At 37.0% G+C, this 18,652-nt stretch overlaps 1 protein-coding gene across 1 annotated transcript in view; it reads right to left on the bottom strand.

The window, feature by feature from the left end:
• PAH (phenylalanine hydroxylase) overlaps positions 1-18,652 on the bottom strand; it is a 35,963-nt gene that overhangs the window by 8,572 nt on the left and 8,739 nt on the right. The window contains exons 3-5 of the mRNA XM_015818235.1: positions 13,324-13,507; positions 6,478-6,566; positions 3,598-3,665 (exon numbers count right to left, since the gene is read on the bottom strand). Of these exons, the coding sequence (XP_015673721.1) occupies positions 3,598-3,665; positions 6,478-6,566; positions 13,324-13,507 (341 nt within the window). The remainder of the gene's footprint in view (positions 1-3,597; positions 3,666-6,477; positions 6,567-13,323; positions 13,508-18,652) is intronic.

Below are 18,652 nucleotides of genomic sequence, written 5' to 3'. Positions count from 1 at the left end.
CACACAACACCATCCTAAATTGCCCCTCCTGCTCCACAGATTGTCCTTGAAAGGACTATAATTTGATGCTCACAGCTCCTATTGTTTGCATGTTTATTGTTTTCCTTTATACACGTACACATGCATGCAATAAATGCTACACCTTGCCTGATTACCGGTTTATTTTATTCTTTTTTGAAGGAGCTCATCTGACATGCGTAGCTTGGCTTGTTTCATCTTCATAGCAACTTCAGGAAGTGGGCTTGGTGGAAAAGAAAATTCACCCACTGGCTTTGTGACTTCATTTGAACCCATTAAAACGCCTATCGCTACAACTCTTTGCCATGAATCCATGCCAGCTCAAGGATGTTTTAATGCATGGTTTTATCCATATATTACACCATAAACTATTCTTTATAAACCACAATGGCTAGATTCAGACAGGTTGACAAAGCAAAGCCACCCAAGCCCAAAGGGTCAACCACTGGCTCTAAAATCCACTTACTATACCCCAAATCTGAATTAGCAAAGTGTAGCATTTGTTTTCCCATACTCTGCTGCCCATTCAAAAGAAGGGACCATTTCCTAGCTATTCATGGAGGTTTGGTTCCAACAACATGCAAAGACAAGGGCTGGGTTCCAACTACATATTTACCAAATCTGTTTCAGCCCCTTCTCCACAACCCCATTTCTTGAAGTTGCTGGTATCAGCTTCTGTCTATATCAATGAATGCTATAAAAATCAAGCCTGTTTTTGTTAAAAAGGTTTCCCTGTTCTATCGTTGAGGTTGAATTTGGATTCAAAATCCTTTTTTAATATATTTTGAATTGGTCCTTGAAATCCTTTCTATCACGTTGTCAGTTTTGAAGCAGAAAACACTAATGCCCAAAACAAGAACTCCTTCAAATGAGGGCCTGGGAGAGGACCTCCCTCCTTCAGAAGGAAGGAAGGAAGGAAGGAAGGAAGGAAGGAAGGAAGGAAGGAAGGAAGGAAGGAAGGAAGGAAGGAAGGAAGGAAGGAAGGAAGGAAGGCAATCTCTGGCCATCCCATTTCCCACCCCTTTGATTTATTAGCTATTAAAGATTGGTTGTCTTATGAATTTAAAACGAGTCCTACTTGATATAGACAATAAATAAATGAATCTTCTATAGTTCAATACCTCAACATTTGCTCACCTAATTTTTAAAAAATTGTATATTGTTTGATCAATTTTGTTTTGTTTCACTTGCTTTGGCTTTTCCTTTGTTGTTCAGTAAATATAAGGGGATTATTGGTCTTTTTTATAAATAAATTCAGGAATGCAAATTTTGGTGTATTATTGGCAAAATATATTGGCAAATATATTGGCAAAAGAAAACTCAGGACCATATAGGTTGGAAACATGTAGATAGATCGATAGATGATAGATAGATAGATAAATAGATAGATGAGAGAGAGAGAGAGAGAGAGAGAGAGAGAGAGAGAGAGAGAGAGAGAGAGAGAGAGAGAGAGAGAGAGAGAGAGAGAGAGAGAGAGAGAGAGAGAGAGAGAGAGAGACAGAGACAGAGACAGAGACAGAGACAGAGACAGACAGACAGACAGACAGACAGACAGACATATGTCTGTACTTCCTAACCCTAACCCTAACTTCCTATTAGTTGCTAACAGGATTTAATTATCAAATTTCATCATGCATAAAATTACTCCTACGCTATCTCTTCAGTCCCGCAGTCTAGAAAATAGTGTGAAGACTAACCAGCTCATTGAACATTTTATCATGCAGCTGGAACAGTGACGATAGTCACAATTAGATCAAGAACATACGCAATGCATTATTTTAATCTTGCTCATAGTCCTTGCTATAATGCAAATTATACACACTTCTTTCCTCTCCCCTGTTTAATGTGAAGCACATGAGATGCTATTTTATTTGGTGCCTGGTGCTTTGTAGTCGCCTCTGATGCTGCAGCACAATTAGATAACAAAGCTTTGTGGGGGCTGGAGCATGATCCTCGTCTGAATGCCATTTATTGCCAGAAGGCTATAATTGGGGGATAAGCACAGTCAGAGGAGGATCTAAGAACAGAGGAGGAAGAAAGCAAGCAGGAGAAAATAAATATTTTATGGAAAATTTGACTGGGGAAAAATTTTGTCTGATGGTCCGTTTTATTTGGACTCTCAGTGAATTCAGGTGGGCCCCATATGAATGAATCTAGAATTCACATGAGACCTTCTACTCTCATTTGCTCTGGTTGGCCTTTTTTATTTAATTTGATTACAAACTATTTATTTAAACTTTTCCTCCTTCCATTCCCTCGATTTCAAAATGCCTAGATTTTCTCTCTGTTCAAAGGCTTCCAGTTCTGCTACTGATAATGCTACCAATGAAAATAAGATTTTTGTCCATCTTGAGGATTCTTTTTGATAGACTGGATCTTAATTTAACATTCTAAAGCACAATTATCCAAAGGTAAAAAGATGCACAGATGCTCTTAGGATTTTATGAATTTAAATTCAACTGAACAACATGAGAAATGTTGTGATGTTTATGTTTATGTTTATGTTTATTATATTTATATCCCGCCCTTCTCCTTGCGGACTCAGGGCGGCTAACAACCAGATAAAACAACTACAAAATACCAAATACTACAGTTAAAAACATAATTAAAAGACAAATATTAACAATTGGCCTAAGTAATTTAAAATTATCTTAAAACCCCCGCTAAAAATTTCCCCTAGGCCAGTCCTGCAAGCTGAAATAGCCATGTCTTAAGGGCGCGGCGGAGAGTGAGATGATCCTTATTGGAGATCTTTGGCCAAAGATTGAGGAATAAAGCACTATGGACACTCCCATGGCTTTTTTTTTTTGTCATAGAACGCCCAGAACAGAGTTCGGGCACCTTTTTTGGATGGAACCTTGTAAGGCAGGCAAGGCAGGTTGTATGACGTGTGTGAGTTCCGGCACCTTTTTTTTTTTTTTTTTTTTTTACAAAAAAAGCACTGGACACTCCAGCTCTGGAAGACACTGATCTATTATTCTTTGAACATCTATAGCTTGCCTGCTAGTAGTCTGGAGTTCATTATTATTCTATTATTTCATGCTGCATCCAATCCAACCTGCTCTACCCAGAATAAATTCATTTCACTTTTCTTCTTCCTCCTTCAGGGCCATAATTTGCATCATCCCTCTCACTGACCAAATGACCAATGCCATTTCCACATCCTTCTCAGCTATGTGGTCAGTTCCTCAACATCTTCAATGAAGCAGTACTGTTGCAAAGAATAAACCTTGATTTATAATGTGTCTAATATGCTCCTTATCACTTCTGGATACCATAATTCAAGATGCCCATTTCTGCAGTATCTTCTGCAGACTCAAACTTCTTTACTGATTACTAAATAAACATTCAGCTGACTGGTGGTCGAAGATGCAGAGGCCATTACTAAGGCAGTGAATGGTCCTGGACAGAAGATCGATGGTGAATGTGCCGATGCTGTTGTGGGCCATCATCTGGACTCTGTGGTCTAATGTGGTCTGTAGACCACTGTTTGAAAATCACTGATCAAAAGGAGCACCTATTTTGTGCCAAAGAAGTTATTTTAGGAGGTAGTTTCTTCTTTCTAATCTGCATACTTACTGCCTGTAGTTGTATGCTATGTCTGCAAATTCCTTTCTTCTGGCCCGGTAAACTGGATCTTTGAAACCCTAGAAACAGATAATAAAAAAGATTGATTTGTGAGCGTTTAAAAATGTAGGTACAATTTAAGGAAAATGGATGTATTGCAAGTTGATTTAAGGTAAATCATGCTTTAGAAGGGAGTGGAGGAGTGAATGATCAAGTTTCACCAAACGGTTCAAAGACATGACCTAGGCAAGTTTAACAGAAATATGCAATAGTACAGCCCTGGGAGAACATAGTTAGTTTACATTGTTTTAAAAACACCAGTACAGCTCCATTCTGTCCCCCATTGGAATAGCCTTCCTGAAGAGCACTGATTCACTGATTTGTATTGGTTTGAATCCTATGTTAGCAACCTAGATGAGGCATCTGCAATTTCAGTGGCCCTATAAATTGAATTAAATACATAATGAAGAGGCCAATACCTGGAATATTTCATCCAGTTCTATGATACAAAAAAGATGCTGAAACACCAGAAAGAATGCAGAGAAGAGCAACAAAGATGATAAGAGGTCTGGAGTCTGAACCGTAAGATGAACAGTTAAAGGAACTAGATAATGTCTAGTCTAAGAAAGAGAAGTCTTAGGGATAAAGATGATGGCTGTCTTCCAGTACTTGAGGGGCTATCATAGAGATGAGGGGATTGACTTATTGTCCAAAGCACCTGAGCGTATGTCAAGAAGCAATGGATGGAAGCTCATTAAAGAGACACCCAACCTGGAACTAAGGAAGAATTTTCTGACAGTGAGAAGTATTAACAAATGGAACAGCTTACTTCCCAGACTTGTGGGTTCTCCATTGCTGGAGTTTTTTAAGAAAAGATTTGTCTGGGATGGACAGGGGATGGGTTAGAAGACCTCCAAGGTCTCTTCCAGCCCTATGATTCTATGATACCTCTGTACTGTTAAACACTTGGGTGATGGCATCATGATAATAATTGTATACTAGGATCTGATAGCTTCACTTATCCTACATAGGGCAGATTAATTCCCTAGGATGAAGCTAAGATCTAAGTAGGCTAAAGCAAAATTAATTTATATACTGAGGAAATTTCAGATAATATTTCCAGTTTGACTTATTATAGGCAATATCTAGGTATACATTTGTTTCCCCATTCTAAACAAAAACAACAGCAAACCCTACAAGAAAAGGGCCACTGATTAACTGTTTCTAGCAGTTGGAATTGAGATGAGTCTTTCATTTGGATGCATTATCTTTTGTTAATAATTTCATCTTGCTTTTGGTTACTGTGCTTCTGTATCTATAATATTATTCACTTGTTCTTCAGTACAATGACCCCCATTCACCTTATTTTGTTCTAGGACTCGACCAAATATTGTGTGTGCCAAATAATTATATGGGGTGCATTATTCATTTTAGATTAAACTAGTGAGCTAGTGAAAGGCAAATCACTCTGCCTCAATTAGTGTAATAGCAGTATTTTTTGCTGCACTCTGTATAATTTATTTACAAGTACCCAGCTTCAGTTAAATTAATAGTGATAATTACTGGCTAGGCTACATCTTCTGACATCAGAAGGATACAGAATGTTGTTTTCCTGATCAGGGGTAAGCAATTATGTGGTCATTCATCCAAAATTGTATTTGCTACATAACAGTGTATTGTATTGTGAACCTCTCCCCCTCTCTCTGTCTTTCTCTACTAGTGACTAGTAGAGAAAGGTCCCCTCCTAGCACCCAAAAAATGTTACTATCACCACAAGCTGATTGTTGCTTTAAATCCCCCCCATATCTCTCCCTCTGTCTGTCCCCTCCCCCACCTCTCTCTCTTTATTTTGGATTTTTACTAGAATGCCAAAATACATAATTTATCAAAACTCTAAAAAAACACTGGAACCAAATGTTTAGAATTTTAAAAAAGGAATTATTTAGAGGAAGAGTTAAAATGGAGAAGAAAAAAAGGCAGAATAAAGAAGACATCACATCTTTCAGGGAGATATAACAACTGTATGTGTTGCTTGTTGTCTACTGGGTATTTCCAAACAATATGCAAGATACTTTGCTGTAAAGGGAGCTTATTTGATCTCCCATTAAAATATTTCCCGCATTCAGAACTTAATTAACATCACTTAATTATAGGAGCCTCAAGTCAATTAAAAAATGCCCCTCATTGTTTTCACCCAATGAAGTGATAGCATAAATTCTGGTATCTAACTAATCAGATACACAAAAACTAGATCCACCTCTCTTAATAACTCTGAATTCACATGTTAAAAAAAAAATCCAAAGTTTTTGTGATGTTTCGCAATCTCACAAACACTAGATGGCACGGTTGAGCTACAATAGAACTTTCCTCCTCCAATGTGGATATTTTTTACCGAGATTTTTTTTAAATTGTGACACTGCATAATAAGTAATTCGGAAAGTTAAAGTTATTGTATCTCACTGTGTTAGGGATTGATGACAGATCTATCAAATTGTAAGAAATCATACATTCTTGGAAATGGATAGATTTTTTGTTTAAATTATCTATGCACATTTTCATCTGCGCCATTTGGATTATAAGAAATTCCCTACTTGTATGATTCTGACTGTTTCTTTTAAATATGCCCCTAACTTCACAAAGATGGAGCTTTATACCAATAACCACAAATGAAGGTCATAATACAGACTTTTGTTTGTCTATGGCAACCATCCTGGTGCCCTCAAAATGTTGTTTTGGGCTCAATTGCCAAAATTCTCAATTCTGGAATGGTACAATCTGAGTGATATTTACATTTTAAAATGTAAAATTGCATATGAGATTAGAAACAGATTATTTTTTTAAATGACTGGGTGAAGATTTTTTTTGTCTTTAACAGATATTATCCTTTCTTACAGGATGGTCAGCATCCAGTTCTGCTCCATAGCTGAGGATCTGATTGGCAAATCTGTCCAGTTCTTGAATAGATCTTGGGAACCATGGCACTAAAAAGCAGAAAAGAAACACCAGTTGTGATTAGTTAACTGACACTTCATAACAGGGTAAGGAATATTAAGTTAGATTCCTATTACTTTATTCAATATTCACTTGACCTTTACACTGAAATATAAATAATAGATCATTTACTGTATAACATTGGGTTAAAGAGTGGAATTGCTAGACTTGTTCAATAAATTTTGCCCTGGTGGCTAAGAACTCAGTGGCTTGCCCAAATATCTGGAAAAAATACAGATGAATATATTGGAGGTCATTTTCTAAGCCACTATTTTTCCAGTTTATATTCTGCAAGAAGCAAGCAACCATTGTAAACAAACCAATAAGGCATGTCTGAATAAAATGATTGGTGTAAAAAAAGGTGTAAGCATAGAACTCTTACTGATTGGACCACTAAAAAAGATTAAAATATATTGAAATGCATCCATTTTTTTCTCCTTGGCAATGACTTCTTGATTGACTTGTATTCATATTTTCCATTCCAATTTTTCCAGTTTTTCATTTTCATTTTCTATTCACGTCTCTCCAAAACTTTAGTTGTATTCCATATACATTACAGAATATTAAAGTGAACAACAGTCTATTTTTCATATATAATATCCATTTTGTGTTGTGCTTTGAATATTTGGTGTGATTACTGAACCAGGATCTTAGGGAGGAACATAAAACATCTCCATTATCGTCGCTGAGCTGTGTTCATTTTTCACATTGGTCTATTTTATTTCTTTTGATTTGCAGAAATCAGGACTTTCTTACGAAACTTAGTCAGGATTTAAATAAACACTACTGGGTGTTTATTTAAATAAGTGGCTTTTTTGAGCCACTAGATGGCAGCAGTAGCAAATATTATAGCTTTGAGCATATTTGTGCATGAAAATCTCTTGTTAAAGGACATCCAAACTCTTTGGAGAAACAATTGTGCCCTGAAGATTTTTAACAAAATAATTGAAGCAAGACACCCAGTTGGATCCATGTCTGTTTTGATCCTCATGTACAGTAACACTCTCAAATACTGAGGTTTCTCTTATGAAACTGGATGCTTCTAAGACCCATAGTTACATAACTTGAGCCGTTCAGGATCTTGAGAGCTAATTTCTTGACTCAAATTCTACAGATCAAAAAACTTTCTTTCATCTTAAAAATTCTCTTTTACTTATTTCATTTGTGCAATCCTACTCATATTGCTTGGCATGTTGTAATTAATAGTGACATAGTAGCATCATATTCATGTAAGTAACCAACTTGTTGACTAAGGACCTTGTTTGGGACTTTGAGGGGGAAAGACCTGCTTAAATTTATGTATCCTAGGAAGAGGCACAAGTTATAAGAAGAGGCTAGATTCCCCCAAAAGAAGTTAAAGGGCATTTTCAGAAAGTTTTAAATTTCTTTGTTTTGCATAACATATTAAATTTAAAGCTGAATAAAGTTCAGAGCCCTATTGACAATAAAGAAGATTCAAAACTTTGCTACTGTTGCAGATATCACTGGCATGGTTCTCTCAATAAAAAGCAGTCTGGTTAGTCAGACCAAAAGACTCCAAGCAGCAGCATTGTTTCCTACAATAGACAAAAAAGTGCCTATGGAAAGCCCATAACAGTGAGCACAGTATTGTGCTTTGTTGTTTATTTCCCAATAACTCTAATTTCAAGGCACTAGCTTATAGACATCAAGGCTGGTAATGATGCTCTAATAATCCTTCAGGAGCTTGTCCAATCAGAACCGATGTGCAAAAAGTGGGTTGTATATACCTTACAAATATCCTTATTTAGACCTTTCCAAACATTCCTATGCATTAGATAAAATAGAATAGAATAGAACAGAACAGAACAGAACCTATACCATCTCAAACAGGTGATTGTCTAGACTCTAGTCTCTTCTTTAAAATCTCCAATGATGGAGCGCCCATGATTTCTGGAGGCAAGCTGTTCCACTGGTTGATTGTCCTCACTGTCAGGAAGTTTCTCCTTAATTCCAGATTGGTTCTCCCTTTGATCAGTTTCCAGTCATTGTTTCTTGTCCTTCCCTCTTTCTTGTGGCAGCCCCCCTCAGATACTGGAATACTAGCTTTTTTGTATTAGCTTTTTTGGTTGCTGTTGCACACTGCTGGCTCATAGTCAAGTGATCATCCACTAGGACTCCAAGATCCCTCTCACAGTTACTGTTTTTAAGCCAGGTTATGCCCAATCTGTTCTTGTACCTTTGATTTTTCCTGCCTAACTGTAAAACTGCTTTTCTCTACATTGAAACTCATTTTGTTGGATAGGGTCCATTGTTCAAGTTTGTCAAGATCTTTTTGGATCCTTAGTTGGTCTTCTGGGGTGTTGGCTACTCCTGCCAGTTTAGTGTCATCTGCAAATTTGATGAGTTCCCCTTATATTCCCTCATCTAAGTCATTTATGAAGATGTTGAAGAGTACTGGGCCTAAGATGGAACCTAGGACATACAACTCTCCCCTCTTAAATGTTTAGCATTTTAATAATGTTATTTGCAGAGCTTTTTTTTCTCATAGAACGCCCAGAACGGAGTTCTGGCACCTTTTTTTGATGGAACCTTGTAGGGTAGGCAAGGCGGGTTGTATGACGTGTGTGAGTTCCGGCATTTTTTTTTTTTTTTTAGAAAAAAAGCATTGGTTATTTGAATACATTTTTAATCTTTCACTGGAATAGTGTCCTCACCTCCATTGTAGCTTTTGTTTATTTTCATACTTAGTTTTATTATTCTGATTCTACCTTGAAATGTATTATAGAAAATGAGGATGTGTATATGTGCATTTGTGTAGGTCTGTCCATCAGCTTTCCTCATCCTGATTCTTCCCAGATATGTTAAATTATAGCTCCTTCATTGTCATTGTACAATAATAAGAAAATTTGCTGGTTTGGAATGATTGGGTTTAAAGTGCAATATACATGGAAGATGGGAGCCAGTTTGATGTAGTGCTTAATGCAACAGATTAGAAACCAGGGGAGAGGGAGTTCTAGTCCTGCCCTAGACATGAAACCATCGATGACTATGGGCTGGTCATTCCTTAGAAGAAGACAGTGCCAAGCCGCTTCTGAAATGTTATACCAAAAAACCTTGCAGGGACTGTCCACCTACTTGCCATAATTTTGAGTCAAAATTATGAAAGAGATAAAATATAACACCCGCAGGGCAATTTTAATGCACATATATATATCTATTCAGAGCTAACCCCAAATTAATTTATATTATTTCATCCCATATAAACATGTGAAGGACTGCTTTAAAAATAGAACGTTTTAGAACATGCTGAGATATTTCTTTTTCTGAGGCTGTTAATGAATGGCCAGCACAAGCAGTTACAACACTGACACTCCATGGACTTCTGTAGGGCTCACGCAAGTTGTTTAGTAATAAATATTGATTTGTATGCAGGAGGAATAGCAGCATTTTATGGTCCTGCTGGGGACACCCAAGTGGTGACCAATTTGCTAGAGGTCAGATGCTTAATGGGATGCTAATCAGCTATTTATATGAGAGCAAGGAAACCAAAGAGATTCAGAGATTCTCCAGAACTTTGCCCATTTTGGGGAGGGGGTCAATGACAGGACTTCAATATTTATTACCATTTTCAGCTCAGGTTGGAGCCTTCTTTAAACATGACCAACTGTTCTGGTAAGCCCCAGGCCCCCAAGCTAACAAGGCTTCTACAGACCCTCAGCTTCCAACTTGTCTCCAAACTGCAATAAATTATTTCTACTTTCTCACTGAAACTGAATCATATTTAATTATTTCGCTCAGGACTCCAAGGAATCTAAGCATATTGAAAGCACTACATTGTGTCTTCATAACAATTCATTTGAACCTTTAGTGCAATTTGATTATCAACTATACAATTACCCCAGAACCCTGTGATCAAAACCATAATTCACTATAGATATTCTGAAGCTTTTGGGGCCAGTTGCCAAATTTAGGATTTTGAGAAGTTATTATGGGCGCTGTTGCAATAAAATGTGGTTAACCTGGCAAACCACAAAAGTCCTTTTCATCAGAGGGTAACTGTAATAAATGTAAATAAATAAATATCCCCTTTAATGTAGAAGGGTCTGTCTGATGCACAGCTTTCTTCTGTCTTTTTTCAGTCTCTTTATCATTTTAGTTTTCTAAAACTGCCTCTGGGGTTTTGCAGAGCCCAGAAGCTTGTTTTACATCAAAAAAACTATTAGATGGGGCAATTCATATTTGAGATTAGGGCTTTGTTTTGTATTACAGTAAGATAAAGTCTCCTTTCTGCTGTTAATGGCTAAATTCTTACAGCACATGGAAGTACTATCCACTCAGGTCTAGCTCAATCTCACTGCAGAGTGTTACACAAACTCAGCCAGAGTGAGTTTGTGTAACACTCTGTGTAACATTTAAGCCTTGACTCAAATGTTAAATGTGGGTATAAGAATTCTGATCATAACGGCGATATAAACTCTCTAGAGACTTATACTAGAGTCTTCTGGTGTATAAACAAATGGTTCTCTTAAAAGCAGGGTGGGTGGGAAAGCCTTCCCTGCTGTGTGATTGAGGAAAATGTATCACAAACAAATGTTAACTGCTCTGTGATATTCCTAAGATTAATGATCCTGCTCTTAGTGATGGGCAGGATACCCTATCCATCACTATCAATTTGTCATCAAGACTGTACGTATCTCACCATCTGCCCAGCTATTGTGCAGTTGTTGTGTTGCCATCAGAAGCCAATTGGGCTAAAGTAGTTCAGACCTGGATAGTATCCACTCCTATTTACTGGTATGTGTATGTGCTTATTGCATGCTTTTATTTATTTTTTAAAATCTCTTTTGTTCCTTCTCTTTATCAATCATACCAGTTCCACAAATATGTGCTTTTTCTTTTAATTTAGTCTCTGATTATACATTTATGAATGTAGACCAAGGGGGGGGAGAGATATGTACAAATCTAGTAGAGTGTGTTTATAGATACCTGTATATACAACAGATATTTAGATCTGGAAACATATTGATCAAGTTGGCTACAAGAAAATCATTTGAATCGTCTTATTCTGTGGATTTGAAGTTTTTTGTTAGTGGTACACAAGGCTTAGAAACAGAAAAGTCCTTCTGGACTGTCAACACCACTGCACCTTTTAAAATATATTATTTGTATAAAGCTCAGCTTTGATTGTAACATTACTATGTACTAAATCAGGGCTTTAGACTTCTGTGTAGTCTGGTGATGATCTGTCTATGTATACACACACATTTGTTAGTATTTCTTAAATACTAATCCTAACCTCCAAGGACTACAAGTGACCTAAGGATGGAGCAGGTGGGGTTGGAATACTTTTTGCCTCTTTTTTGCATTTTCAGACTTCATAGGACAGTTCCATAAATCGGAGGCTTATGCATCTATTTTTCTATATGTGTGTGTGGGAGGGGTGTTCAAAAAGTGCAACCATGTATCTACACAACCCACCCAATAGATCAGGATAACCTATAAAATCAACAAATAAATAAAGCTCAATAGTTGGGTAGATTGTGCCACCGTGAGCTCAAGGGCTGCAGAAAAGTGGATCATATATCCCATGGGATATGGGTAGCATATCCCGGTAAAAAAAACAACATTATATCTATCAGCCCACAATGATCCATCTTAACCAGATTTATTTGAAAATACAACTAACTTGTTTCAATGGATCTTACTAAGATGAATTGCATAATTGCCTCCAAGTAGAACCTTCCCCCTTATTTCTTTCCTTCCTTATTCTTTATGGCAGAATTATGATAAAGAGGGAAGAATCAAGATATTCCTTTGGCCTCCAAAAGTAATTAAACTTTCAATTTTAAGTTATTGTGGCTCCCTGACAAGCCATAACATTTTGCCTGTCATGTTCCTTTCCTTTTTTCCCTTTACAATGTCATGGGTAGGACACAAAAGAGAGGATAAGAAGATTATCAGGATTCATTTCAAGAAGATATTATTCCCCTTTCATGTTGCTCCCAGGAAGGAAAAAGACACAGCAGACCTAAAGCATTTTAAACTAACCTTTTCTGAAATCCTATTAGGATCACACCTGCCATCTGAAGAAACCATGATCAGAAGATTTGGATGAATGTACATGAAACAAATGTTTACTAAACATGTAAGTTCCCCTGACTATATTTTCTTCTAGATTCTATATAGTGAATGCAGGAAAGTCATAGATAAATAAGTATGTGCATGAATGTAGTCTTGTTCTAATTCTTTGATTTATGCCTATTAGAATTAAGAAGTTATAAAAATCTTTGAATTTTTATGTTATCTTCTTATGAATGTGACATGAAATAAGTTGTCCAGATAAAATAACTATGCCCAGGCCAATTAAAAAAATAAGTATAATTGGAGATAACACTCAGGACAATTGACCTAGTTTGAGGCTATGTCAGTCTTGCTTGTAGTCATTCATGAATCTGTTTTATTTGGTTTCTGTATCAGAAGGCAGGACAGAATGTAATATTTTAATAACTAAAACATTTTTCTAAATAACTCAGCCTAATATGCCTTTTAACTTATATTTATATGCAGTATGCACATTTCAGGATATCACAAAGGAATATCACAAAAGATTAAAAGCAAAAATGTGTCCTTCATAATTTCTTTGTTTGAAAAATGTGGATCAGGCTGACAAACCTTACAAATGCAAGCCAACTGAAATTCTTGAACATCCCTTGGTAAAAAACAGCATGTATCTAAAAAACTAAAATTTTTACAAAAATTTGTTAGGTTGAAACCTTTTTTTCTTACCTGCATCTTTCCTCTTTTCACGTGAAAGTTCATGAACATTTGCTCTGATGTCATCTCTCAAGGTCTTGATGATATCTGGAAGGGCAGACATATTCTTGCTCTCCAAATTAATGAAAAATTCATATTCATCTTTATTCAGCCGGGAAGGTCTGGATTCTATGTGAGTCAAGTTTATCCCCTTTTCCTAGAAGACAATGAAATAAATAATATATTTTTTTTTGCAGGTGGCCTAGAAAGTATCTGACAATGTATTTTCTGTGGTCTGTGAGGGTATAGTGTGTAAGAATCTTTGTTTCTTTATAAGATATTCTAGCTATTTTTTAAAATAAAAATGTGTATTTCTGAGCCCCACAGAAAAGAAATTGGTAATTGTGTTATACAAGATTATAGGCATGTATATGCTATTATAATAAAGATTAAGTTGATATTTCTGTAAGACCTGAATATAATGAATGTCCTACCTTTCTTCATTGCCAACTACCCTTTCCCCCAAAAGTAAGGCCTACCCTGAAAATAAGCCCTAGCTTGATTTTGGGGGTGGGCTTAATATAAGCCCTACCCCAAAATAAGCCCTAGTTTTGGGGCGAGGTACACACTTAAAAATCAAGCTAGGGGAGGGGTGGGGTGGGTAGATCTGCCCCACGCACCCCACACCCATTTACCTGGCAACCAGGCCTCTCCTTGCTGCCCCACTTCTTCTGCAGCGTCTTCTGCAGCCAGGCCTGCATTTTGTAGTCAGAGGCCTTTCAATCCATAGCTCGGTTCTGCAAGGCCTCTGCAGCCGAGGACCAAGCTATGGATTGAATCCACAGCTCGGTACTCAGCTGCCTAGGCCTTCTGGAAAGGTCTGACTGCAAAATGCAAGCCGGAATGCATCTGCAGAATAAAGCTGTTCCTTTGGCCCCAGAAGAAGTGGACCTGTTGGGTGGGGCTCTCGGTGCTGAAGATAAGACATTCCCCAAAAATAAGACCTGGTGCCTCTTTTGGAGGAAAAAAAAAAGTAAGATCCAGTCTTATTTTCAGGGAAACATGGTATTAGACCAGTGGTCATTAATCTCAATGGCTATTTGGTACCATTCAGCTCACAGAAATCTTGATTCTCAATAGCAATTGCTAGGGAACATCAATACAAGGTAACTACTGTCTCCACCTTCTGTCAGGTGCTTGTTGTGAGCATCACATTGGCCACTGGGAAATAGGATGTTGCATCAGGTGGATCCTTTTATGTTCTCCTATGAAGTATTTTTGAGGAAAGTTTACTTACAGTTACAACCCTTACTGTTATCCATTGGGGGCATCAGAAGGCCAGATAACGACCTCCCAAAATGAATACTGTATGAAGACTCACCAAATGCTTACACTCAGATCGTTCCAAGTAATACAGTAGAAGGCTCAAACGTGACACAGATACGTGACATAGTTACTATCCCAGTAAACCAGGAATAGTTCCAACCCTCTTGTGCAGTATGAAAGATGGCAAGTACCTCCATTTCAATAGCTGATTTGAGAAACAGTCTTGTCACGTATATGATGACTTAATGGCAGGGATGTGTCATTGCAGTTTCTCATTGATTTATTTTTAATTAAAAGAACCTAACAATATTAAAGATCAGGTGGGGCAGGTCTGATAGTTCTCAAAGAAGGTAGACCCAAGGACTATATACTCACTACATGCCAAAGTTACATTTTCTTTTTTTATATAGTTGTGATCATGAAAAATGTCTATTTGAAAGACAGCTACAAAAATGAATTGAGCTATTAGTGATGTGTGGTTTTAAATATCACAAATACATAACAACACCAATATAGGGAGGTGGTTATTTTTTTCCAGAGCTGAATATTTAATATATTCAAGAGCAGGGTGTTACTAGCAGAGAGAGAAATTCAAAAGGACCATCTGCTCAGAAACAATGTACACTATTGGATCTGTCTTTTCTGAAGTTTTAAGTAATGAGCACCAAAGATGGGCTAAATTGTTTGGCCAGATACCAACACAACAAGTTGAAAAGGTCAGAAGTGCATTCAAATCCCCTGGCACAGGAAAGAGATCGTCCTAACAGGGATGGCCTCCATGCAAAGACCTCTATTAACCAAGCTGAGCCCTGAGGTCAAGTTGTTTTAGCTCTCTAAAGATCTGCACTGGTCACAGACAATGCTTTGTATTTGCTATTTAATTAGGTGCTCACAAATCATTAGAGGGCTCCAGAGCTAGGGAAGGGTGAAGTTTAAATTACTCCATGTAAGATTTATTATGATCAAGACCAGACCCTAAAACTCACTGTCTGCTCTAAGCAAGAATGCTACAGTGGGCTCTAAACAGGAATATTATGTTTCATTATAATTCCAATTTACTATAATTCCAATAATTCCATCACTGGAATTAAGATTTGGGATTTATAGTGAAATAGCAAGATTCTTTCTTTCAAGAAGTTGTGGTATTTCATGAAATTAATGAACTGAACAGAGAACACTAGATGGAAATGTGAAACTGTATCTTCATCTCTACTCTTCTTCCATTGCCCTTTTGAGCTAGAGAAAGGTTGCTGTATCCACCATTTTTTTAATAATTGGCAGAAGCCAATGATCAAGGGGTCCTGGAAGATGACAAGCGATTAATCCCTCTAATTCTATACAGCATAACAGATACATGCTTGATTATTATTAAAGACATACTAGGAAACAAGGACGCCTGCATCTTGAAATCTATACTTACCTAGTCATATAATCTGAAGACAGGCTGCAGGAACAACACAATTCCTACCAGCTGCATCTGTGGTTTCTTTAGTTGTGTTCTGATGTGGTGGATCAGATGGGAAAGGTTTATCAAATTTATGATATTCAAAGAAATTGTGGGAAATATAAATGGATAGACAGACCCTTTCATTTTTTAAAGGAGCCAGATGGAAAAAAAACTCCTGAAAGCATCAACCAGTCCCACTATCTGCATTACAGAGCACTGTGGATAAAGAATCTAAGCTGATAAGAGTCAGCTTCCTATCTTCATTTTATTTTATTTTTGCTTTTATGTGACAACAAAGTTAGGATTGGCATATGAGTATCTCTCATTTTGACCAGCAACTAAAGGATAGTTGTCTCGAAAGAAGAGAATATTTATAGCTCAGGACTGAACTGCTGGGTCCTTAGCACTCTCTGAGCTTGATTGTTATTTTGAAGATGTTTCATTACCAAACTACGTAACAACATCAGTGATAGTAGGGAGTACGGTTTGCTCTCATTTTATATATTAGTGGCTTAACCTAGCAGTGTTGATGGGAGTGATCTTAGTGATGCCTTGATTGATCTGTTTATTGTTAGCTTATTTGAGTAGACAAACAAGCTAACAGTAACACTCAGACATTCAAAACACTCAGACAAACTAGCTAACAGTAACACTCAGACATTCAAAACACTCAGACAAACTAGCTAACAGTAAACAACAGACCAATCAAGGAACCACCAAGACCACTCCCATCAACATTGACACTAGTATATAAAATGAGAGCAAACCATACTCCCCACTACCACTGATGATGTTACCCGGCTTGATAATGAAATGTCTGCAAGAAAACAACCAAGCTCACAGAGCACCAAGGATCCTGCAAGATAGTTGATTTGAAATTTTAAGCCTAGATTCCATGCTAGATTTTCCCACTTATTCACTCTCCCCATAAAGAAAAAAAATGAAGGAGCTTCAAGCACAATCCCAAAATCCCATTCATCTGTCATGGTGTGGAAGGAGATAGAATTTTATGATCACTTCCAATAATTTCTATTACACTGTTTATATGTTTTATCAGTTTATGTTGTATATTTAGGTCCCCTTAAAGCCATGAAAAGAGTTTGGCAGCTGGTATCAAGATCTAAGCATTTCTCACTTTCATATATTTTTGCAAATTTTTATTCTCTTATCAGGGAATCAAATGGTGACTTTGGGGTGTACCTAATTTACTTGTAATATCAATCCTTACTGGTAAAGTGTGGATGATCAGCAAGATAAACAAATATATTTACTTTTGTGTATTGATATAATATTTTCTTCCACTATGCTTCTCAGCCCCTACCCCTGTGAATTCAATAAATATCAAGTTCTAGAAAAAACATAAATATTAAATTATTTTCTTATCAAATTGTCTGTGCTGATTTCATAATGTTTGAGCCTATGTAGAAAAAAGGATCAGATTTGTTTTTTTCAAATGCAGATATATTAACTAAATTGAACTGTAAAAAATTGCTGTGATATTAAGAGTATGTAAATTCAGCAGATATGTAATACCTTTCTTTTTAAAATTTTAATTTTTTAAAACAAACATCCTAACCATTCCTTTGTTTCCCCTTGTGGAAAGTTCTGCATTATGTTTGAACGTACATATATTTTTGCATTTCTCACAGCAGAGGAACAGATGGTTAATTTTTAACTGCTTCAAACAAACACATTTGATCTTGGAGTTGCTCTGAATTCATGTACAAACATCACTCCCCTATGAAAAAGCTCAGCACATGACCATCACTTTCTCTGTTGCTAAATTATGTTGCAAACATGAGTATTTCAACTAAAGTAAACATTGCTGAGTTCATCCAAAATGCTGACAAATAGTTACAGCTTTGATACTTATGTAATGAACCTGGAAGGGGAGAAAGGGCAGCCATCTTTCATAAATGTCCCCTAACTTGCTGCATGCTTTTATAACAGAGGTGCAAAAAAACATCTCCCCCAGAGACCCCCTTCAGAATCAGTGGCTCATTTTGCATTTTTGGAAACACATCAGAGGAAAAACAACTATGTTGGACAAAGCCTTAAATTAAAAACATTTATCCCATATCAAGAATAAGAACTCCCTTTTTTTGTTGAGGATGCAAATAATCTAGGAAAGGCTTCTTGCTGGTAGTAGGTGGGGCCAAAGCCAGTGATGGGTTTTGGCTGGGTCCAAAGTGGGAGGTGCTATCCTTTTTTCTTCACTTTTTCTTTCCACCTTTTTGTCTGTTCTTTCTCCCTGCCAGTGGTTTAAGCAATCACTTTTACTTGAGGATTTAAATGGCAGGATGAAGACAGCATTTAAAATTAACTGAGGGAAACTCTATACCATTTCAGACAAATGGCTGTCTAGTCTCTTCTTAAAAACTTCTAGTGTTGGAGCATTCACAACTTCTGGAGGCAGGTTGTTCCACTGATTAATTGTTCTAACTGTCAGGAAATTTCTCCTTAGTTCTAAGTTGATTCTTTCCTTGATTAGTTTCCATCCATTGCTTCTTGTCCTGCCTTCAGATGTTTGACTCCCTCTTCTTTGTGGCAATCCCTGAGATAGCTTGACTCCCTCTTCTTTGTGGCAAT

This window comes from Protobothrops mucrosquamatus, unplaced genomic scaffold (genome assembly GCF_001527695.2).
Source record: "Protobothrops mucrosquamatus isolate PMUCROS unplaced genomic scaffold, P.Mucros_1.0 scaffold706, whole genome shotgun sequence".
Classification (NCBI taxonomy): Eukaryota; Metazoa; Chordata; class Lepidosauria; order Squamata; family Viperidae; genus Protobothrops; species Protobothrops mucrosquamatus.
This window is presented reverse-complemented; position numbering and strand designations above follow the sequence as displayed.